The sequence below is a fragment of the Coregonus clupeaformis genome, chromosome 20, assembly GCF_020615455.1.
Source record: "Coregonus clupeaformis isolate EN_2021a chromosome 20, ASM2061545v1, whole genome shotgun sequence".
Taxonomy (NCBI): domain Eukaryota; kingdom Metazoa; phylum Chordata; class Actinopteri; order Salmoniformes; family Salmonidae; genus Coregonus; species Coregonus clupeaformis.
In genome coordinates, this window is record NC_059211.1 from 61,150,743 (window position 1) to 61,171,078 (window position 20,336).

The window sequence follows — 20,336 nt, forward strand, 5'->3', positions numbered from 1 at the left end:
AGCAAGGTTTATACAAATATCCCCTGTTGAAAACTAAATCTTAGTCTAAAATAAATGTGAGATCATGTGTAGATGCTTTTTATAGCGGAGATCAAGTTCATAAATTGCCTGGCTGGGCTGATGAGACAGTGGATTGCGCAGTCAGATGGAACAGAGTAAACAGACATTTTAATGTCATAGATTTAGCTGGTGGTAACTTGTGGAATAGACATTAGCTGGAATGCGGTTTTAACCAATCAGCATTCAGGATTAGACCCACCTGTTGTATAATAGCTTGACAACTTGACTGCTGACATGCCAGACATTTTGGGAATGTATCAACAGTGGACTAATGAAAATATAGTTTTTTTTGTGAAATTCCCCTTTAAAATGTGAAATTACACACCTCTTAGTGGCCCCTTGTAGACGTGAAATGATCTGATAGCAACATTTCAATACGCTTCAATATGCTAATGTTACACATACTGTATCGATGATGATGATGATATTCTGTAGGCCTATTATTCAGCTCTAAATAGCCACTAGTAAGGCCACATGAGATTTGGGACAGAGCTACCTGTGAAAATCCCGCCGCTACTCCCCTCCTCCAAAAACTTACTTCCGGACACGGCGACGTAATACCTCCCACTCCCGTTTCCAAACCAAACACTGATTAACGACACTCAGTATGAATCATGCGAGCGTACACGGTCGCTACTAGCGGACTTTCACTGCACCCACGTCCATTTAAGGGATATCCAAACGTCTACTCGCCAGTGTCGGTTCTCGTGGACAGAGCATTTTGGGGATTTCGGAGAGGTCGCTGGTGGTAGAGTTTTTGAACTGTAGGTCCGAGAGGACTTCTTTCACCCGGTGGCCAATTTGAATGACAAAGGAACGAACTGGGAGTCAGAAAGACGCGGGTTTGCAAGATGGAAAATCTATCTCTTCTACTCCTGTTTTTATCGATTGGTAAGTTATGTTTGAAAAAGGGTTGTCAAACGGTCTGATAATGTCGTCAAAATAACGCGTGTGCTGTCGTTTAGTGGGAAATATTAGATTGACATGCACACGCGGGAGCGTTTTCACTTAAAAAATCTGATAAGATTCTCCATTGACAAGGCAATTAGTCAAATTAATTTAAAGGCAACGTTATCAACTGATTTTCACTGATCATAGCTATGTCTCTTCAATTAATTACACAAATGACTGAGTTTTTCCAAAACGAACCTTTTTTAATATGTGAATAGATTTTCCCACGCCCAACTTCCTCGTTACCTGTATGTTACCGTGGTTGGTCACAGGTGAGGGGGTGTGGCAATTTTCCATTTCAGCCCTTGGGATAGCCTCAAATCCCGGTCGAAACTTTGAATCGTTCAATCAAAGTAGTACGAGCGAGATAATTGATGTCATAAGAGGTCATTAAATTAATTAAATTAAAAGTTAAGATGACAAGCTGTGACAACTGTCCAGTTAGATGGAGGCTCCATAACACGCCATGAGTAGCCGTCCAATTCGCATAGATCCCCCTTGATCAGTTGACAAAATTGAACTAATGTAGTTGAACTTGAAATGGAGCACTGTCCACCACTGATGGACTTCTCTGTTATTACAGTCATTGGTTATCTTGGTTGTCATATTTCAATGATCAAGGCAGGGAGATCCTTTTCGTTGATCAGACCCATTTTATTTCATAACAGTGTGTCAGATTGTGTAGGATGGGGGAGGGAGTGTGTTTGTCTGTCAAGGTATACACGGCGTCACTCAGGGCTATCCTGTGCCAGTGTGTTTGTGTCAGCGGCTGAGCTTAAATTAGTGTGGTACTGTGAGATGATAAAATGTCTCCAGTTAACACGTCTCCAGCCTTCCTGGAGCAGGTGTGTGCCCGCCCTTCCCTATGGCCTTAAAGGCGTCCGCATGCTACCCAGCCGAAACTGTTCGGAAGAGTTAATGCATATATTTTTTACATTTTACTCATTTAGCAGATGCTCTTATCCAGAGCGACTTACAGTTATTGCATACATTTATTTATTTATTTATTATTATTGTATTTTCTTTCACACTGGCCCCCCGTGGGAATCGAACCCACAATGTCTCCAGTTGCAAACGCCATGCTCTAACTGAGCTACATCCTTGCAGCTACATCCTCCCCTACCCTGGACCAATTGTGCGCCGCCCCATGGGTCTCCCGGTCAGAGCCTGGATTCGAACCAGGATCTCTAGTGGCAGAGCTAGCACTGCGATGCAGTGCCTTAGACCACTGCGCCACTTGGGAGTTATATTATTATAACAACTTTTGTTAGTTTTGGACTTCGGTAAGGTTTTTTTCGGTTGTTCGGGGGCACATTTTTTCTTGAGGCTAGCCGAAGTCTATACCCCTTCGTCGGTGATTGGTCAACATTAGGGATTCTTCAGTAAAGTCTTTGTCATTCAACGAGAGATGACTCGTTTTCATGCAAACAATGTTAATTGAGAAATACTGCACCAAACATTAGTTAGTTGTACAGTGAACAGAAATATAAACGCAAAATGTAAAGTGTTGGTCCCATGTTTCATGAGCTGAAATAAAAGATCCCAGACAAAGATCCCAAAAGCTATTTCATTCAAATTTGGTGCACAAATGTGTTTACATCCCTGTTAGTGAGTGTTTCTCATTTGCCAAGATAATCTATCCACCTGACAGATGTGGCATATCAAGAAGCTGATTAAACAGCATGATCATTACACCGGTGCACCTTGTGCTAGGGACAATAAAGGGCCACTCTAAAATGCACAGTTTTGTCACACAACACAAATCCACAGATGTCTCAAGTTTTGAGGGATCGTGCAATTGGCTTGATCCGAAAATGTGGCCAAATTGAGCTCCGCTCTGTACCGCATTACGCCTCTCAAATTTTGTAACAATGCGGAGGGCTCTGTATACCTCCGCATTGACATGATTGGTTGATGGTAGGTGAGGGCAGGAGGTCCTGTATAAACACAAACTGACTTCCTTTACAACTTCCTTCACAACAGCTCTGCGTTGTTTGACGAAGCCCAAGAAGTTTGAATGCCCTGAATTCTGCAGAGGCCGTATCACAGTATATTCTGCATGGCCAATGCAGATGGCGCATTGACCATGCAGTGCCTTTAAGCCACCTCCAACGTCGATTTAAGAGAATTTGGCAGTACGTCCAACCGGCCTCACACTTCAGACCATGTGTGGCATCGTGTGGGCAAGCGTTTTGCTGATGTCAACGTTGTGAAGAGGGCCCCATGGTGGGGTTATGGTATGGGCAGGCATAAGCTACGTACAACGAATACAATTGCGTTTTATCGATGGCAATTTGAAAGCACTGAGATACTGTGATGAGATCCTGAGGCCCATTGTCATGCCAGTCATCCTCCGCCATCACCTCATCTTTCAGCATGATAATGCACAGCCCATTCCTGGAAGCTGAAAATGATCCAGTTCCATACAGGTCACCCATTGAGCATGTTTGGGATGCTCTGGATCGACGTGTACGACAGCATGTTAAAGTTCCCGCCAATATCCAGCAACTTTGCACAGCCATTGAAGAGGAGTGAGTCAACATTCCATAGGCCACAATCAACAGCCTAATCAACCCTATGTGAAGGAGATGTCGCACTGCATGAGGCAAATGGTGGTCACATCAGATACTGACTGGTTTTCTGATTCACGCCAACAGATTCATATCTGTATTCCCAGTCATTTGAAATCTATAGATTAGAGCCTAATGATTTTATTTTAATTGACTGATTTCCTTATATGAACTGTAACTCAGTAAAATCGTTGCATTTATATTTTTGTTGAGTATAAAATTGCGCGACTAAGATCTACTCGGCAAAAACTTCAGAATTTATGACAGAGTTCTTGTGTTATCTTAGACCCACTTCAATTTGCTTACTGCCCCAACAAACGATGCAATCGCCATGACACTGCACACTGCCCTATCCCATCTGGACAAGAGGAATACCTATGAAAGAATGCTGTTCATTGACTATAGCTCAGCATTCAACACCATAGTACCCTCCAAGCTCATCATTAAGCTCGAGGCCCTGGGTCTGAACCCCGCCCTGTGCAACTGGGTCCTGGACTTCCTGACGGGCCGCCCCCAGGTGGTGAAGGTAGGAAACAACATCTCCACTTCGCTGATCCTCAACACTGGGGCCCCACAAGGGTGCATGCTCAGTCCCCTCCTGTACTCCCTGTTCACCCATGACTGTGTGGCCAAGCACGCCTCCAACTCAATCATCAAGTTTGCGGACGACACAACAGTAGTAGGCTTGATTACCAACACTGACGAGACCGCCTACAGGGAGGAGGTGAGGGCTCTGGGAGTGTGGTGCCAGGAAAATAACCTCTCACTCAATGTCAACAAAACAAAGGAGATGATCATGGACTTCAGGAAACCGCAGAGGGTGCACCCCCCTATCCACATTGACGGGACTGCAGTGGAGAAGGTGGAATGCTTCAAGTTCCTTGGCATACACATCACTGACAAACTGAAATGGTCCACCCACGCAGACAGTGTGGTGAAGGCACAACAGAGCCTCTTCAACCTCAAGAGGCTGAAGAAATTTGGCTTGGCACCTAAAACCCTCACAAACTTTTACAGATGCACAATTGAGAGCATCCTGTCGGGCTGTATCACCGCCTGGTACGGCAACTGCACCGCCCGCAACCGCAGGGCTCTCCAGAGGGTGGTGCGGTCTGTCGAACACATTACCGGGGGCAAACTACCCACCCTCCAAGACACCTACAGCACCCGATGTCACAGGAAGGCCAAAAAGATCATCAAGGACATCAACCACCCGAGCCACTGCCTGTTCACCCCGCTATCATCCAGAAGGTGAGGTCAGTACAGGTGCATCAAAGCTGGGACCGAGAGAATGAAAAACAGCTTCTATCTCAAGGCCATCAGACTGTTAAAAAGCCATCACCAGCACATTGGAGGCTGCTGCTGCCTATTGAAATCAATGGCCACTTTAAGAAATGAACACTAGTCACTTTTTAATAATGTTTACATATCTTGCACTACTCATCTCATATGTATATACTGTATTCTATAATATTCTACTGTATCTTAGTCCATGCCGCTCTGTCATTGCTTGTCCATATATGTATATATTCTTAAATTCAATTCCTTACTTAGATTTGTGTGTATTGGGTATATGTTGTGAAATTGTTAGATACAGTGCCTTGCAAAAGTATTAATCCCTTTTGGCGTTTTTCCTGTTTTGTTGCATTACAACCTGTAATTTTAAATGGATTTTTATTTGGATTTCATGTAATGGACATACATGAGTCCAAATTGGTGAAATGAAAAAAACTTGTTTCAAAAAATTCTAAAAAATAAATAATGGAAAAGTGGTGCATGCATATGTAGTCACCCCCTTTTCTATGAAGCCCCTAAATAAGATCTGGTGCAACCAATTACCTTCAGAAGTCACATATTTAGTTAGATTGCACAAAGGTGGACTTTATTTAAGTGTCACATGATCTCAGTATGTGTAATATATATATATCTGTTCTGAAAGGCCCCAGAGTCTGCAACACCACTAAGCAAGCGGCACCATGAAGACCAAGGAGCTCTCCAAACAGGTCAGGGACAAAGTTGTAGAGAAGTACAGATCAGGGTTGGGTTATAAAAAAATAGCAAACTTTGAACATCCCACGGAGCACCATTAAATCCATTATTAAAAAATTGAAAGAATATGGCACCACCACAAACCTGCCAAGAGAGGGCTGCCCACCAAAACTCACGGACCAGGCAAGGAGGGCATTAATCAGAGAAGCAACAAAGAGACCAAAGATAACCCTGAAGGAGCTGCAAAGCTCCGCAGCGGAGATTGGAGTATCTGTCCATAGGACCACTTTAAGCCGTACACTCCACAGAGCTGGGCTTTACGGAAGAGTGGCCAGAAAAAAGCCATTGTTTTAAAGAAAAAAATAAGCAAACACGTTTGGTGTTCGCCAAAAGGCATGTGGGAGACTCCCCAAACATATGGAAGAAGGTACTCTGGTCAGATGATACTAAAATTTAGCTTTTTGGCCATCAAGGAAACGCTATGTCTGGCGCAAACCCAACACATCATCACCCCGAGAACACCATCCCCACAGTGAAGCATGGTGGTGGCAGCATCATGCTGTGGGGATGTTTTTCATCAGCAGGGACTGGGAAACTGGTCAGAATTTAAGGAATGATGGCGCTAAATACAGGGAAATTCTTGAGGGGAAACCTGTTTCAGTCTTCCAGAGATTTGAGACTGGGACGGAGGTTCACCTTCCAGCAGGACAATGACCCTAAGCATACTGCTAAAGCATCACTCGAGTGGTTTAATGGGAAACATTTAAATGTCTTGGAATGGCCTAGCCAAAGCCCAGACCTCAATCCAATTGAGAATCTGTGGTATTACTTAAAGATTGCTGTAATACCAACGGAACACTTCCAACTTGAAGGAGCTGGAGCAGTTTTGCCTTGAAGAATGGGCAATAATCCCAGTGTCTAGATGTGCCAAGCTTATGAGACATATCCCCAAGAGACTTGCAGCTGTATATGCTGCAAGAGGAGGTTCTACAAAATATTGACTTTGGGGGGGGTGAATAGTTATGCACGCTCAAGTTGTCTGTTTTGTGATATTTCTTGTTTGTTTCACAAGAAAAAATATTTAGCATCTTCAAAGTGGTAGGCATGTTGTGTAAATCAAATTTTACAAACCCCCCCAAAAAATCATTCCAGGTTGTAAGGCAACAAAATAGGAAAAATGCCAAGTGGGGTGAATACTTTCGCAAGCCACTGTATTACTTGCTAGATTTTACTGCACAGGTGGAGCTAGAAGCGCAATCATTTCGCTACACCCGCAATAACATCTGCTAAACACGTGTATGTGACAAATAAAATTGATTTGACTATTTTGAGGAAGTGTATACCGGCTACGGTGTCTCAAAATGGACAAACCGTACTATTGCCGCTTTTTTGTTTTCAGTTTTTCAAGCAAAGGTCTTTTTAAGGGAGTATGCGAGCACTCTCATTCGGTTTGCCTAACTGAGTTCGGCTAGGCGCCAGCTGAACTGAAGCTAACTGACGCCTTTAGACCTATAGCCTAAACCAGGGATATCAAACATACGGCCCACGGGGGGTCCAGTCTGGGCCACCGGTGGTTTAAGTAAATGTTTATTTTTTTTTTTGTAAGGGAAAACAAACGTAATGTTTTATTTTATTACTAAAACCAAATCGTAACTGTGTAGAAATTATAATGGACCTACATTCATACAGTTTCTTGACTGACCAGCTCTCTAAAAATATACCAAATGTAAGCTAGACAGTCAGGGAGCATCAAATTCCAAAAACGACGGATAGAGGACTATTTTCAGAAAATTGACAGCGAGGAAATATAACCAATTTCCAGTGCGGCCCTCTGGACCTCGTTGAATACCAAATGCTGCCCCCGGGGCAAAATGAGTTTGACACCCCTGCCCTAAACAATAAATACGTGCACCTTCCCTAAACAGGGTTGATGACGTACTGCTGCCCTAGCTCTCCAAAACCCTTCTGTATATAAGAGAACCTCTGAAAATCCGATCTTTCATATTGGCATCAAATAATCTTCCAAATAAAAGAAATGCACTTACTTTAGCAGTTTTGCCCAGATCCACAAGCTGTGTGTGCCTCCAGTTAACGAACTACACTTCCTCCCCAGTTAAGATTACAAACAGGTGTTCGGAGCATGCTAGATGGCTAATTAGCACAGGTGGCCACATATGTCTCCTGTCTGTCTTCCGTAAACAAGTGATGTAACATGGAAATATGCCCACGTGGGAACACTAACCCTATAAAGGTGTGTAGTAATTTAACAATTTTTTCACTGCAATGAAAGATGCGTTCCTTATGTTTCCAAAACCGTACCGCAAGCAATGTGTGTTAATGTTAGAGCAAGTGTTGGGGCTCTGAACAACACTGCCCCGATCAGAAGATACTATTGTCAATTGGCGCTAAAGCAGTTAGCGTCTATTAATAGGGTACTACTGCCCATTCTTCCATTGTGTGTTTGTGTGTGAGCGAGCTTCCGATAGCCTGCATGATTCCGTTTTGTAGAATGAACACAGCAGGAAGACATTGTTCCAATGGACGTTCCGATGCTGTATGATTCAGTTGGACGTTCCGATGCTGTATGATTCAGTTGGACGTTCCGATGCTGTATGATTCAGTTGGACGTTCCGATGCTGTAAATCCATCCTCTACTACTAGACCACCAGACCAGTTAAGTCTCTCCACCTTCCTCTCCTTAACTGGGCTGTCTCATATTGCCTGTTTACTCTGTGGCCCTACGACTCAGAGACTGTTTGGATAAGAGTGGCTTAATAGTTGCGCGGTAATATTAGTCACTCCTAAGTGGTGTCCGACCAGTATAATATCCCTTCTCTTATGACGTAGGGTAAATCAAAGAGATGACAGCCACAGAACCAGAATGTTCCAGCAGTGTTTTATGGACCACCTTCAAACGTCTATTTCTCCAGTTCCTTGAGTGTCCCACAATGTTAGGACAGGAAAAAGGGTTAAGTTATACTGTATGTCAACAGGGCGTTTTGAAGTTAAATGTAAATCACCAAGGACCCAAACAAACGTCCAACTAAGGCACTGGTGTAGGATCATATTGGAATGCTGCCAACGTTACCATTAGAAATGGAGCATTATGGAAATGTTCAGAGAAGGCTTTGCTCTTTGGTTGTTCCAGCTGGGATGTAACGGGGACTATTTCTGGGCTGTGGGGTTGTTCTTTTGAAAGCTGCTGGTGCATCAGCACTTTGTTCTTACCAAATGAGCTGACTTCTAGATCATATTTCCTGATACTGTTCCTTGGTGTGCGTGTGTTTGTGGTGTGTGTGGGTGAGGGAGCATGTGTTGCTCCATGCTGGCCATGACACGTGCACACTCTTCCACTCAGCCTGTTCAGACAAGCCTGGTGTGTGCGTGCATGTTTGCTGCTGTTCCCCTATGCCCATCCAAACAAGCCTGTACTTTATGTGAGCTTTCTCTCTCTAGCTAGAGTAAGTGGTCTAGCCTGTTCCCTTCTCTAGCAAGACTCTCTCTGTACGGGTGCATCTAAATAGTCTGTAGTGGCTTCCTTTCCTCAACTCCTTTCCTTAATCTACTCCAGTCTAAAAAGGTTACTTTCACCTGTTACTATGTCAGTGGGACTGAAGGAAAGGAGACAAGGAGAGGAACCACTTTAGATTGATTCACCCATTGAGTGCAGCGGCGTTAGGGTTTAGGTGTCTGTGGGCGATTTGATGAACACACACACACACTGTGGGTTTGGAATCATAGAGAAATCAAACCAAAGGTAGTATCTAAGTGTATATTTAGCCTGCCCTATGCTAAAAATATCCAAGTATCTCAACTGTATGCATATTGTTAAGCAGAGAGGCTTTCAAGAGGTTAGCTAAGGAAGTCTGATGTGGTAAGAACGCTGTCGTGTGGGGGATTCTGCAGATTTTATATGTGTGTATCTGTCGATAACGTGTGTGTTCTCTCTAGGTGTATCCCATGCCAGGGTGGTGTCTGTGTCCCCTGGCCCTCTGCGCCGGGTGGAGGGCCAACCTGTCTCGCTACGCTGTGATGTCACTGACTATGAGGGGCCCAGGGAGCAGGAATTTGAATGGACCATACAGCAGGGGGAGGCGGGGTCTATCCAAGTAATCTCCACCTTTGACCCAAACTTCTCGGACGTGTCGCTAAGCGACCGGGTGGCCAGTGGTGACCTGAGTATGGTGCGGCTGGGGGACAGCGCGGTGGAGCTGAGGATTCAGGAAGTGAGGTCATCCGACAGCGCCACATACCTCTGCAGTACAACCAGTACGGACTCTGTCATCAGCGGGAACTACGAGGCAGGGGTGACGCTCAAAGGTGGGTCAGAGACGTGTGTGGGAGGGACTAATAGACTGAGTGACTCATTTAACCATCAGAGTGTGGACTCACCGTATATATACATTTAGGAAAACTGTTTTAACTTCAAACTAGATTACAGTCAGACCTTCATTATCACATTTTATTGGTCACATACACATATTTAGCTGATGTTATTGCGGGTGTAGCGAAATGCTTGTGTTCCTAGCTCCAGCAGTGCTAGCTCCACTTTATATTCTGACTGAGGTTGGCTGGATTAGAAGGCCCGTACGGTATAGCTGTGTGTGTGTTAGATCATGTTCTCCTTGCTGTGGTTGAGCCTAGTTGTGGTCAGTGTGGTCTATTGAACTCGGCTCACATCCCTTTCTTACACATGACTCGCTCTCTTAAGCTAGTGTTTATCAGGCCGCACACACACTTGTATGCGCTTATATTCTATATACACTACAGTATACTTACATGGACACAGCTGCACTTTCCTTAGATGGACTGGTTCAGGATCAGCTATGTGATTTTAACCCCAATTATCCTAGTCTGCTTTGGGGAGGAAAAACCTGTTCTTAGATCTGCTGCTTTGGGGAAACACTAGTGAGAGGTGATCAGGTGGTGATTTCACCCATGTTCGCACATGTTCAGTCTTCCAACACACACACACACACTTGGAGAGCATATGCCAGGTGGGTGTATTCATCTCATGTCAAATGGGGGTTGCTGGTTATTTCTGTTGAGCTGACTGTCACCCTGTTAGGAACAGTCTGTCTGAATAAACTGAGGGAGAGAGGAAAAAGAGTTAGTGGTGAATTGAGCTGATGAGAGCTGGAACCGGTAGATGGCTGAGATTATGCAATCTTGTTGATATTGTGAAATCTAAGTGCTCTTGAAATAATAGGTGATTTTTATGCTGCTTTTAGCCATGATATAAAACAATGTTTCATTGTGGTCTAGTATAGTTGAACAAGTGTTTGTCCCATGTTTTCAAGAGCTGAACTACACGATCCCAGACATTTTCCTTGCGCTTAAAAAGCTTATTTCTCTAATTTTGTGCACAAATCACTGTTAGTGAGCATTTCTCCTTTGCCAATATAATCCTGACAAGATCCTGAGGCCCATTGTCGTGCCATTCATCCGCTGCCATCACCTCATGTTTCAGCATGATAATGCACTGCCCCATGTCGCAAGGATATGTACACAATTCCTGGAAGCTGAAAATGTCCCAGTTCTTCCATGGCCTGCATACTCACCAGACATGTCACCCACTAAGCATGTTTGAGATGCACTGGATCGACATGTACGACAGCGTGTTCCAGTTCCCGCTAATATCCAGCAATTTCGCACAGCCATTGAGGAGTGGGACAATATTCCACAGGCCACAATCAACAGCCTGATCAACTCTATGTGAAGGAGATGTGTTGCGCTGCGTGAGGCAAATGGAGGTCACACCAGATACTGACTGGTTTTCTGATCCACGGCCCTACTTTTTTTTTTTTTTATTGGTATGTGACCAACAGATGCATATCTGTATTTCCAGTCATGAAATCCGTAGATTAGAGCCTAATGAATTTATTTCAATTGACTGATTTCCTTATATGAACTGTAACTCTGTAAACATTTTGAAATGGTTGCATTTTATATTTTTGTTCAGTGTAGAAGAGATGTGTTGTATACACAGTCCAGTGAGATCCATTGGTGACGTAAATTAGTTTAATCTGGTATGGAGAGTCACCTGTATAGAGGCAGTCTCCTGACCTTTCCGATGGGTGTGTCAAAGCAAATAACATTCTCCACCAACACTTTCAGTTTTGTATGTGCTTGGCTCTCTTGTCTATCTGATTATCTTTTCTTTCCGATTTTAAAGTGGCCTTGACGCGCACGCGTGTGTGTGTGTACCCACACAACTCTATAACACACACACATTTTTACTTCCGTTCTGAACGCTGCTTCTGCTATGACGACTATTAATGATCAACTGAATGGCTTTCAGCACGTTCAAGATTAGTAATGGCTTTCTGTTGTGCAGTGTTCACTTTCTCCATACCCAAACACATAGACAGGAACATGTTTAGCTAGTTGGGGAAAGGAATATTTTGAACTAATGTGTGACAGTGATTTGGCAGCTCCAGGACACTAAGTCTAATATCAAAGACTTTGGTAGAATGGCAGCTTACTGAGCTTTGAGTAAGAAGGTTTATCAGAATATGAACACTTCAAAGCACTGTGTATCTTTCTTGTTTAGAGGCTGGGAGTGAGGAAGAGGGTAAGAGAGGGAGGGTGAGCGGGAGGAGGGAGTGAGGAAGACCGACATTGCGAGAGAGGGACAGGCAGCCATTGCCTGTCTCTCTCCCTCTCCTTCCCCCTCTCTCTTTATATCTCTGTTTATTCAGCTGTGACGGTCAGAGTAAACAGGGCTTCTCTCTCCTCTGATGTGATTATCAAATCTAAACCCTCCTTACACACACTGTTGACAGCAGCACACCCCATTACGCCCCTCACTGACAGCCTAAACCGTGTGTGTTTTTGTGCATGGGGGGGGGTTAGGAGAGAGTGACAGATGAGGAAGATTTTTCATGGATTATAAAAGCAGTAATGCCTCTTGGCGATGAAGAAGGAGGAACATGATGACATTTTGATTTTGAGATGTTGTGTTGGCTTACGGCAACATCTGTTAACATTCACTGCCACCATGACATTTCACATGCAGTAAAAAAACCTCTTCGATGTAGTGTAGCAGCAAATTAACGATACTAGCCCTGACTGTGTGTGTGTGTTAACTGTCTGTCCTTTCCCTACAGTCATTGCTAACACCCTGAAGGTGGCCCCGGAGGCCCCAGAGCCTGTGGTCCCCGAGGGTGGTGACATCACCCTCTCCTGCAACGTCACCCGCCACTTCACCGATCCCACCTACCTGTCCGTCACCTGGTCGCTACGGAGACCAGGCATCCCATTGGTGGACATCATGACTGTTGGCCCAGATGGGGGTGTAGTCACAGGAAGTGGCTCCGCCCAGCGCTACGCTGAAGGAGGGCTCCGATTGGCTAGTCGCAGAGATGGGGCGTTTGGATTGGTTGTTGCCGGGGTGACACAGGCTGATGCGGGGATGTATGTGTGCACGGGGAGGGAATGGACTCACGAGGAAGGAGATCAGTGGAAGAACATTGTGGAGAAGACTGTGGAGATGGGAGCTGTGGCAGTCACACCTACAGGTAAAGGGGATGGGGTGTGTCTTGTATGTACTTTAGAGTGAGAGACATTCAGCCGATCCTAAATCAATCCCCTTTGACCCTAACCCCTAGATATTTGCAGATCTGTATGGTCTGGATTGGTAAAAGCACTGCAATGGTGGAGCTTCCACCTTACAGATGTGAAAATATCGAAAGGTTAGGACCTGCTGAGAAGAGGGAGGGAGAGGGGGATCTGGGGGATGGTAGAGTAGTTTCTATGGTCCGTACTTTATTTTAGCCTTGCAGTATTTCTTTGTGTGTTGGAGAGGCTCTTGACCGAGAGATCTATCTCAGCCCCTCCCCCTGTCAGCCCTTTATCCCTGGTTGTGTGAGGAACCCCCTGACACACACACACACACACACACACACACAATGGTTGCCTGGGACACCATATACCCCTAACCCCTCTCCTGCATGGTGAGTGATTTAAAATGGGGGTGAAGAACAGAGGGAGAAGCTCAGCAGGAAGACAACATAGAGAGGCTGGGCCTTCCTTTACATGTATCTAAGTACAGACTAGTGTAGCCAAGCAGCCACTATTGACTGTCTACTGAGACGCTAAAGTAAAGAGGATTGGAGAAGTCTAACAGTGGCCTTTTGTCCTGCCTCTCTTGTCTAAACATACATAGTGAACTATAGTGAAGTCATCTCACCTACTACCAGATATCCCATTGTCTCCTATAGTAGCAGTATCCAGGATTTTATTTGATAAATATAAACCCCCTCAAAAGGGTTTAGATTTAGCTTCAGTTCAGTCGTATCATGTTTTAATGTGATTTTCCTTGACTTTTCTTTTGAATAGCTTTGAAACTCTTTCTGTTAACATTAGCCTTAATCTTTCTCTACGTATGTTCACTTTTAATTGTTACCCTTTTTATACTTGACATTTCGAGGGTTCTAGAGCTTTTAATTTGACTTTTTAATGAATAGTAATCCTTGATCTTCTATATGTGGGTCTTTCAACTTCTCACTGTTCACTGTTGGATCTTTTTGATCTGGCTGGTTTTAATCAAGTTTATATTACATTTGAATCTCTTCTACTTCTTGTCTTTTGTTCTGAAGAGGACTTGTATCTCCATATCCAACTGTACTAGAATGTTCTATCATTTCACCATGTACTTATACTTATCCAACAGGTCCAGATCTACAGTTGTCTAGCAGTTAGGAGCTAGGGGTTGTTTCCCTGTTTATTGGTTCTAACAGCATCCATTTTGTCTTCTCCCTCCCCCTTCCAGCTCGTTCCCTGTCTGTCGTGGCCAAGTCCAACACCACGCTCAACATGGACGACACCCTGACCCTCACCTGCCTGGTCGCGGCCGGCAACTTGGCCTCCCTGGCCCTGGAGGTCACCTGGCTTGTGGATGGACGCACAGCGGTCAGCCTGGGCCGTGACGGGGTGGTCTCAAACGGGTCCCCCTCGGTGGGGCTGGAGCGGACGGGGCCAGGGGAGTTCAGGCTGGTGGTGAGGGGGGTAAAGGGGTCTGACGAGGGGATGTACTCCTGTAGGGTCCGGGCCTGGGTCGGAAGAGGAGGAGGATGGTACCAAGCTGCAGAGAAGACCTCCAACCCAGTACAGGTTCTAGTCACAAAGATCAGTGAGTGGAAGTGCTGTTAAATATCGACTATGTTTTTCAGGTCTTGAAATGCAGTCCAACCAAGATTACCATATCTAACATACTATTAATAGCATTGGCCTCTCACTAGGCTTACTTTGAACACACATGCTTCACGGCGGCAGTAGATCAGTGATGCCTTGTACTACACAACACACACACACACGAACACACACATCACACGAACACACGCATCTCACACACACACACATCACACAGGCACCCGCAGAGTGAGCCTATCCATTAGTCAAGCCTTTTTTCTGACATACCTGCCCCCACAGTGAAAAAGATTGATTATTCATGCCTGTTAAGGCCTAGCTAAGTCCTTTCTCTGGTTTCACACCCCGTTTCTTTCGGTCATTCTCTCCCTCTCTTTTTTTTTCATTTAACCAGGTAAGTCAGTTAAGTACAAATTCTTATTGACATTGACATCATGGTCGCTCTGTGACCTAAGCAGTGGTGGTGTAGGGTGTAACTGTATATGTCCTGACCCGACAGGTTCAAGTGCCGGGTGTCACTCATGCCATCCATCAGAGTGTGTGGGTGGTCGTGTAGGGACGTGGATAGAGCTGGGTTGTATTCATTAGTGACCACCGTAGCGAAACATTTTGCAATGGAAAAGTTCAGGTAGTCTCTCCTAGTTTCCAGTTTGGTATGGATGATCTTTAGACCAGTGGTTCTCAACTGGTTTTGCCTCGGGACCCGAAATGAACCAGGTTGTCTCAGTCGCGACCCAATATTCGCATCGCGAAAAAGAATCCGCAAAATACAATCTGGATTTTTTAAAATGTTATATTGATAGTAAATGTAGCAATTAAATGACAAGGGAACAACATTCCAACCTCTTTCATTGTCAATAATTAAATTGTACCTATATTCTTGATGAAGAATGTTAATAAACTCACTGGTTTGAGACCTCAAAATCAACCAAAATAGTGTTGCTAATAGCTCTATATTGAAAATACTCTGAATAGTTATTTCTCCAGAGATTTCTATACACTTTCTACCCAATCACCCAGAGTAACCATAGAGTTCAATGGGTACTCTCCAGTGGAGGCTCTACGGGGGAGGAAGGGGAGGACCATCCTCAGTGAATTTTCATAAAAATAAACATAGTTAAAAATAGTTAAACATTAATGTTATCCTTTTTTAGATAAAACTATGCAAAATATGTTTACCAAATAATTGATTAAAACACATTGTTTTGCAATGAAGGTCTATAGTAGCCTCAGCTGCACTCTGTAGGGTAGCACCATGGTGTAGCCGGAGGACAGCTTGCTTCTGTCCTCCTCTGGGTACATTGACTTCAATACAAACCCTAGGAGGCTCATGATTCTCACCCCCTTCCATAGACTTGCACAGTAATTATGACAACTTCCAGAGGACGTCCTCCAACCTATCAGCGCTCTTGCAGCATGAACTGACATGTTGTCCACCCAATCAAAAGATCAGAGAATTAATCTAGTACTGAAAGCATAAGCTACATCTAGCTAGCACTGCAGTGCATAAAATGTGGTGAGTAGTTGACTCAAAGTGAGGGAGACAATAGTTGAACAGTTTTTGAACAAATTAATTTATTCCAAAATTAAGGGAGAGGGAGATGTATTATATGCAGCTAGCTAGTTTAGCCTACTCAAACACCTGGCTCAAACAGAGAGGGAGGCTATTTTAGCTAGCTGGCTATGGCTATCCAACACTGGAACTCTTCCAAGTCAAGGTAAGCTTTTGTTTTTATTGATTTATTGCCACCAGGGCCCGCTAGTGTAACTGCTAAACTGCTTTCTGACTGTACACTGTACTGCATGATTGTAGCAGGTTTACTAAAGCATTAGTTCTAGTAGCTATGTTGACTATGACGTGACAACAATGTAGGCTGTTTGTAGCGGTTATCATATGAAGGTTTGGCTTGGAAAGTTTTTTTTCACCTGGTCACATACAGCTGATGTGTTGTGCACTAAGGTCCACAAGCGAAGGGAAAAGGTGAGTGTAGATAGTTGCGAGAAGGAGGTGTGTGTGTGTGTGTGTGTGTGTGTGTGTATACAACAAGCAAAGTGATCATGCTGTTTTTATGTGGCTGCTATGAAAGTGAAGTGTATGCGTGTGATCAGGGGTGTATTCATTCCGCTGAATCTGTTGAAAAATGTTTCTTAAACGGAAGCAAACGAAACAGGATAAACATACCTGAATTTGTCCAAGAGAAACTTGCATTTGCAACTGTTGGACTAATGATTACACCCTACATCAGCTAGATGCAGGCAAGAGTGTGGAAGGTGGTATTGAATGTGTCACTGTCTGTCACCTTGATTACTAAAAATCTTCTCGACCTGTGCGCCTATGTTATACATTTTAATTCATAGGCTAGGTTGTAGCAAGCTCATGAAGGGTATAGGGAAAATGTAAGAGTATCATGTAGTAGCCTAAACCTGTCGATGTTACATTGAGCTGGGTGAATGGAATATGAATGACAGTTATCCAATATGCTGGAATAGAAAATAAGGTGCCATGCTCATAAATTATCATCCTCCCTCATCATAAATGGCACCACTGGTTCTCTCACCATATCTTCTTCATGTCTGGTGGTCCTCTGTAGCTCAATTGGTAGAGCATGGCGCTTGTAACGCCAGGGTAGTGGGTTCGATCCCCGGGACCACCCATACGTAAAAATGTATGCACACATGACTGTGTAAGTCGCTTTGGATAAAAGCGTCTGCTAAATGGCATATTATTATTATTATTATTATTATTATTATTATGTCTGACTCAGGCTTCAGAACGCTCAGTGGCTGCTTTCTGCTGAGGAAGAGGTATGGGGGAAGCACGAAGGAGGGAGCGGAGGAAAAGATGGTGTTGACCCGGTGGAGGAATGCGCTCTGGGTCATATCTGGTTCACACACACACACACACACACGCTCAAACACCCCAGTGAAACCAGAGACCCTCCGATGAAGGCCAGAGCTTCTTGGCAGTGGAGAGGGTCCTCAGAGAACATACCATGGAACATGCATACTCCCTTTTTCTCTTTTTATCTCTCCATCTATCTATCCTCACTCCAGACAGAACACCTGCTTGCTCTGTCCAAATAATTAAATCTTCCCTTGGCGTTTTGAGTTGCACAGGGTGTGTGTGTGACACACAAACTATATTAGGTGTGCGTGCAGACACTTACGCTTGAGTGTGTTTATTATTTATGGCACCAATGTCTAACTATTTTCATGAAATATACAGAATTTTGTTAGTTACATCTGGTTTGTGTGGTAGTCAAGGTGAACTCAAGTACATTAGTAAGTTAGCAAGCGTCTCTAGAGTTGAGATTGTCAGGTAGTTCCTGTCTGTTATAAACGGATGGTATCTCTATGGTAACACGCCAGACCGCATGAAAACGGCGCGGAACTCGACACACTCAAATGTCACGTTCTGTGTCACGCTCTTTTAGCTCCTAGGGAAACATGGTGGCTGAAGTATATTGTTCCCTTACTGTACGAGGTCAAAGTACAACACATTTTATGTTCTTACCTGAACTTTGTCACAATAGTACTAAGATTGGATGACCTATTTCAGAGGCCAGACTGTGTTTACCGTTGACACTCTAGACCTGTGTTAACAGTGAGTCTCACACACACACACCTCCCCAGAGATATCTGGCAGTTAACACTGCTTCAGCTTGCCCCTGCTCACACAACCCGAAGACCGGTCTGATCCAAATCAATTGCAACACAAACTGGTTTTATCAGAGCTTTTAATCAATTGAAATGTCCTCCCAAGTGTCTGTTTTTGTGCTTGTATTTTTATTTATTTATATGTCACACTCTTAACAAGGCAGGCAAAAAAGCACAACATCCTGAATGTGGAGTCTGTAGACCAGTGGTAGTCAACCCCTATGCTGCTCTAGGTTATACCCAAACTGTCTGTTTTCAATACGGCCTTTCAAGTAAACAAAACTTCCATCCAGTCTAACCACAACCCAGCAGTAGTTCCATATAATTACATGCATATACAGGGCCTTCGGAAAGTGTTCAGACCCCTTGACTTTTTCTACATTTTGGTACGTTACAGCCTTATTCAAAAATTTATTAAATCGTTTTTTTTCCGCTCATCAATCTACATGCAATACCCCATAATGACAAAGCAAAAACAGGTTTGTACAAATTTTTGATAATTTATAAAAAACTGAAATCACATTTACGTAAGTATTCAGACCCTTTTACTTAGTACTTTGACGCACCTTTGGCAGCGATTACAGCCTTGTGTCTTCTTGGGTATGACACTACAAGCTTGGCACACCTGTATTTGCGGAGTTTCTCCCATTCTTCTCTGCAGATCCTCTCAAGCTCTGTGTTAGATGGGGAGTGTTGCTGCACAGCTATTTTCAGGTCTCCAAAGATTTTAGATCGGGTTCAAGTCCGGGCTCTGGCTGGGCCACTCAAGGACATTCTGAGACTTTTCCCGAAGTCACTCCTGCGTTGTCTTGGCTGTGTGCTTAGGGTCGTTGTCCTGTTGGAAGGTGAACGCTCTGGAGCAGGTTTTCATCAAGGATCTCTCTGTATTTTGCTCCGTTCGTCTTTGCCTCGATCCTGACTAGTCTCCCAGTCCCTGCCGCTGAAAAACATCCCCACAGCATGCTGCTGCCGCCACCATGCCTCACCGTAGGGATGGTGCCAGGTTTCCTCCAGAAGTGACGCTTGGCATTCAGGCCAAAAAGTTCAATCTTGGTTTCATCAGACCAGAGAATCTTGTTTCTCATGGTCTGAGAGTCTTTAGGTGTCTTCCGTCTGGTCACTCTACCATAAAGGCCTGATTGGTGGAGTGCTGCAGAGATGGTTGTCTTTCTGGAAGGTTCTCCCATCTCCACAGAGGAACTCTGGAGCTCTGTCAGAGTGACCATCGGGTTCTTGGTCTCCTCCCTGACCAAGGTCCTTCTCCCCCGATTGCTCAGTTTGGCCGGTCGGCCAGCTCTAGGAAGAATCTTGGTGGTTCCAAACTTCTTCCATTTAAGAATGATGGAGGCCACTGTGTTCTTGGGACCTTCAATGCTGCAGACATTTTTTGGTACCCTTCCTCAGATCTGTGCCTTTACACAATCCTGTCTTGGCGCTCTACGGACAATTCCTTCAACCTCATGGCTTGGTTTTTGCTCTGACATGCACTGTCAACAGTGGGACCTTATATAGACAGGTGTGTGCCTTTCCAAATCATGTCCAATCAATTGAATTTACCACAGGTGGACTCCAATGAAGTTGTAGAAACATCTCAAGGATGATCAATGGAAACAGGATGTACCTGAGCTCAATTTCAAGTCTCATAGCAAAAGGTCTGAATACTTATGTAAGTAAGGTATTTCTGTTTTTAAAAATTATAAATTTGCAAAAACGTCTTTGCTTTGTAATTATGCGGTTATGTGTGTTGATTGCTGTTGATTATTATTTTTAAATCCATTTTAGAATAAGGGCTGTAACAAAATGTGGAAAAAGTGAAAGGGTCTGAATACTTTCCGTATGTATTTCATTTCATATTCTACATCTCTATGGTCCATACCAACCAGTTGGGAACCACAGCCAGGCTAATGGAAACCTAGTCGTGTTGTTGGGTTTTAAAATGTGCATTAGTGTTTTGAGGGT

The 20,336-nt window shown here is 44.1% G+C and overlaps 1 protein-coding gene across 1 annotated transcript in view; it reads left to right on the top strand.

Moving 5' to 3' along the window:
* The first annotated feature begins 633 nt into the window (after positions 1 to 633).
* Positions 634 to 20,336, top strand: part of ptgfrnb (prostaglandin F2 receptor inhibitor b) — a 39,001-nt gene continuing 19,298 nt past the window's right edge. The window contains exons 1-4 of the mRNA XM_041871944.2: positions 634 to 951; positions 9,522 to 9,890; positions 12,680 to 13,090; positions 14,344 to 14,703. Coding sequence (XP_041727878.2) covers positions 912 to 951; positions 9,522 to 9,890; positions 12,680 to 13,090; positions 14,344 to 14,703 — 1,180 coding nt within the window. The 5' untranslated portion in view covers positions 634 to 911. The remainder of the gene's footprint in view (positions 952 to 9,521; positions 9,891 to 12,679; positions 13,091 to 14,343; positions 14,704 to 20,336) is intronic.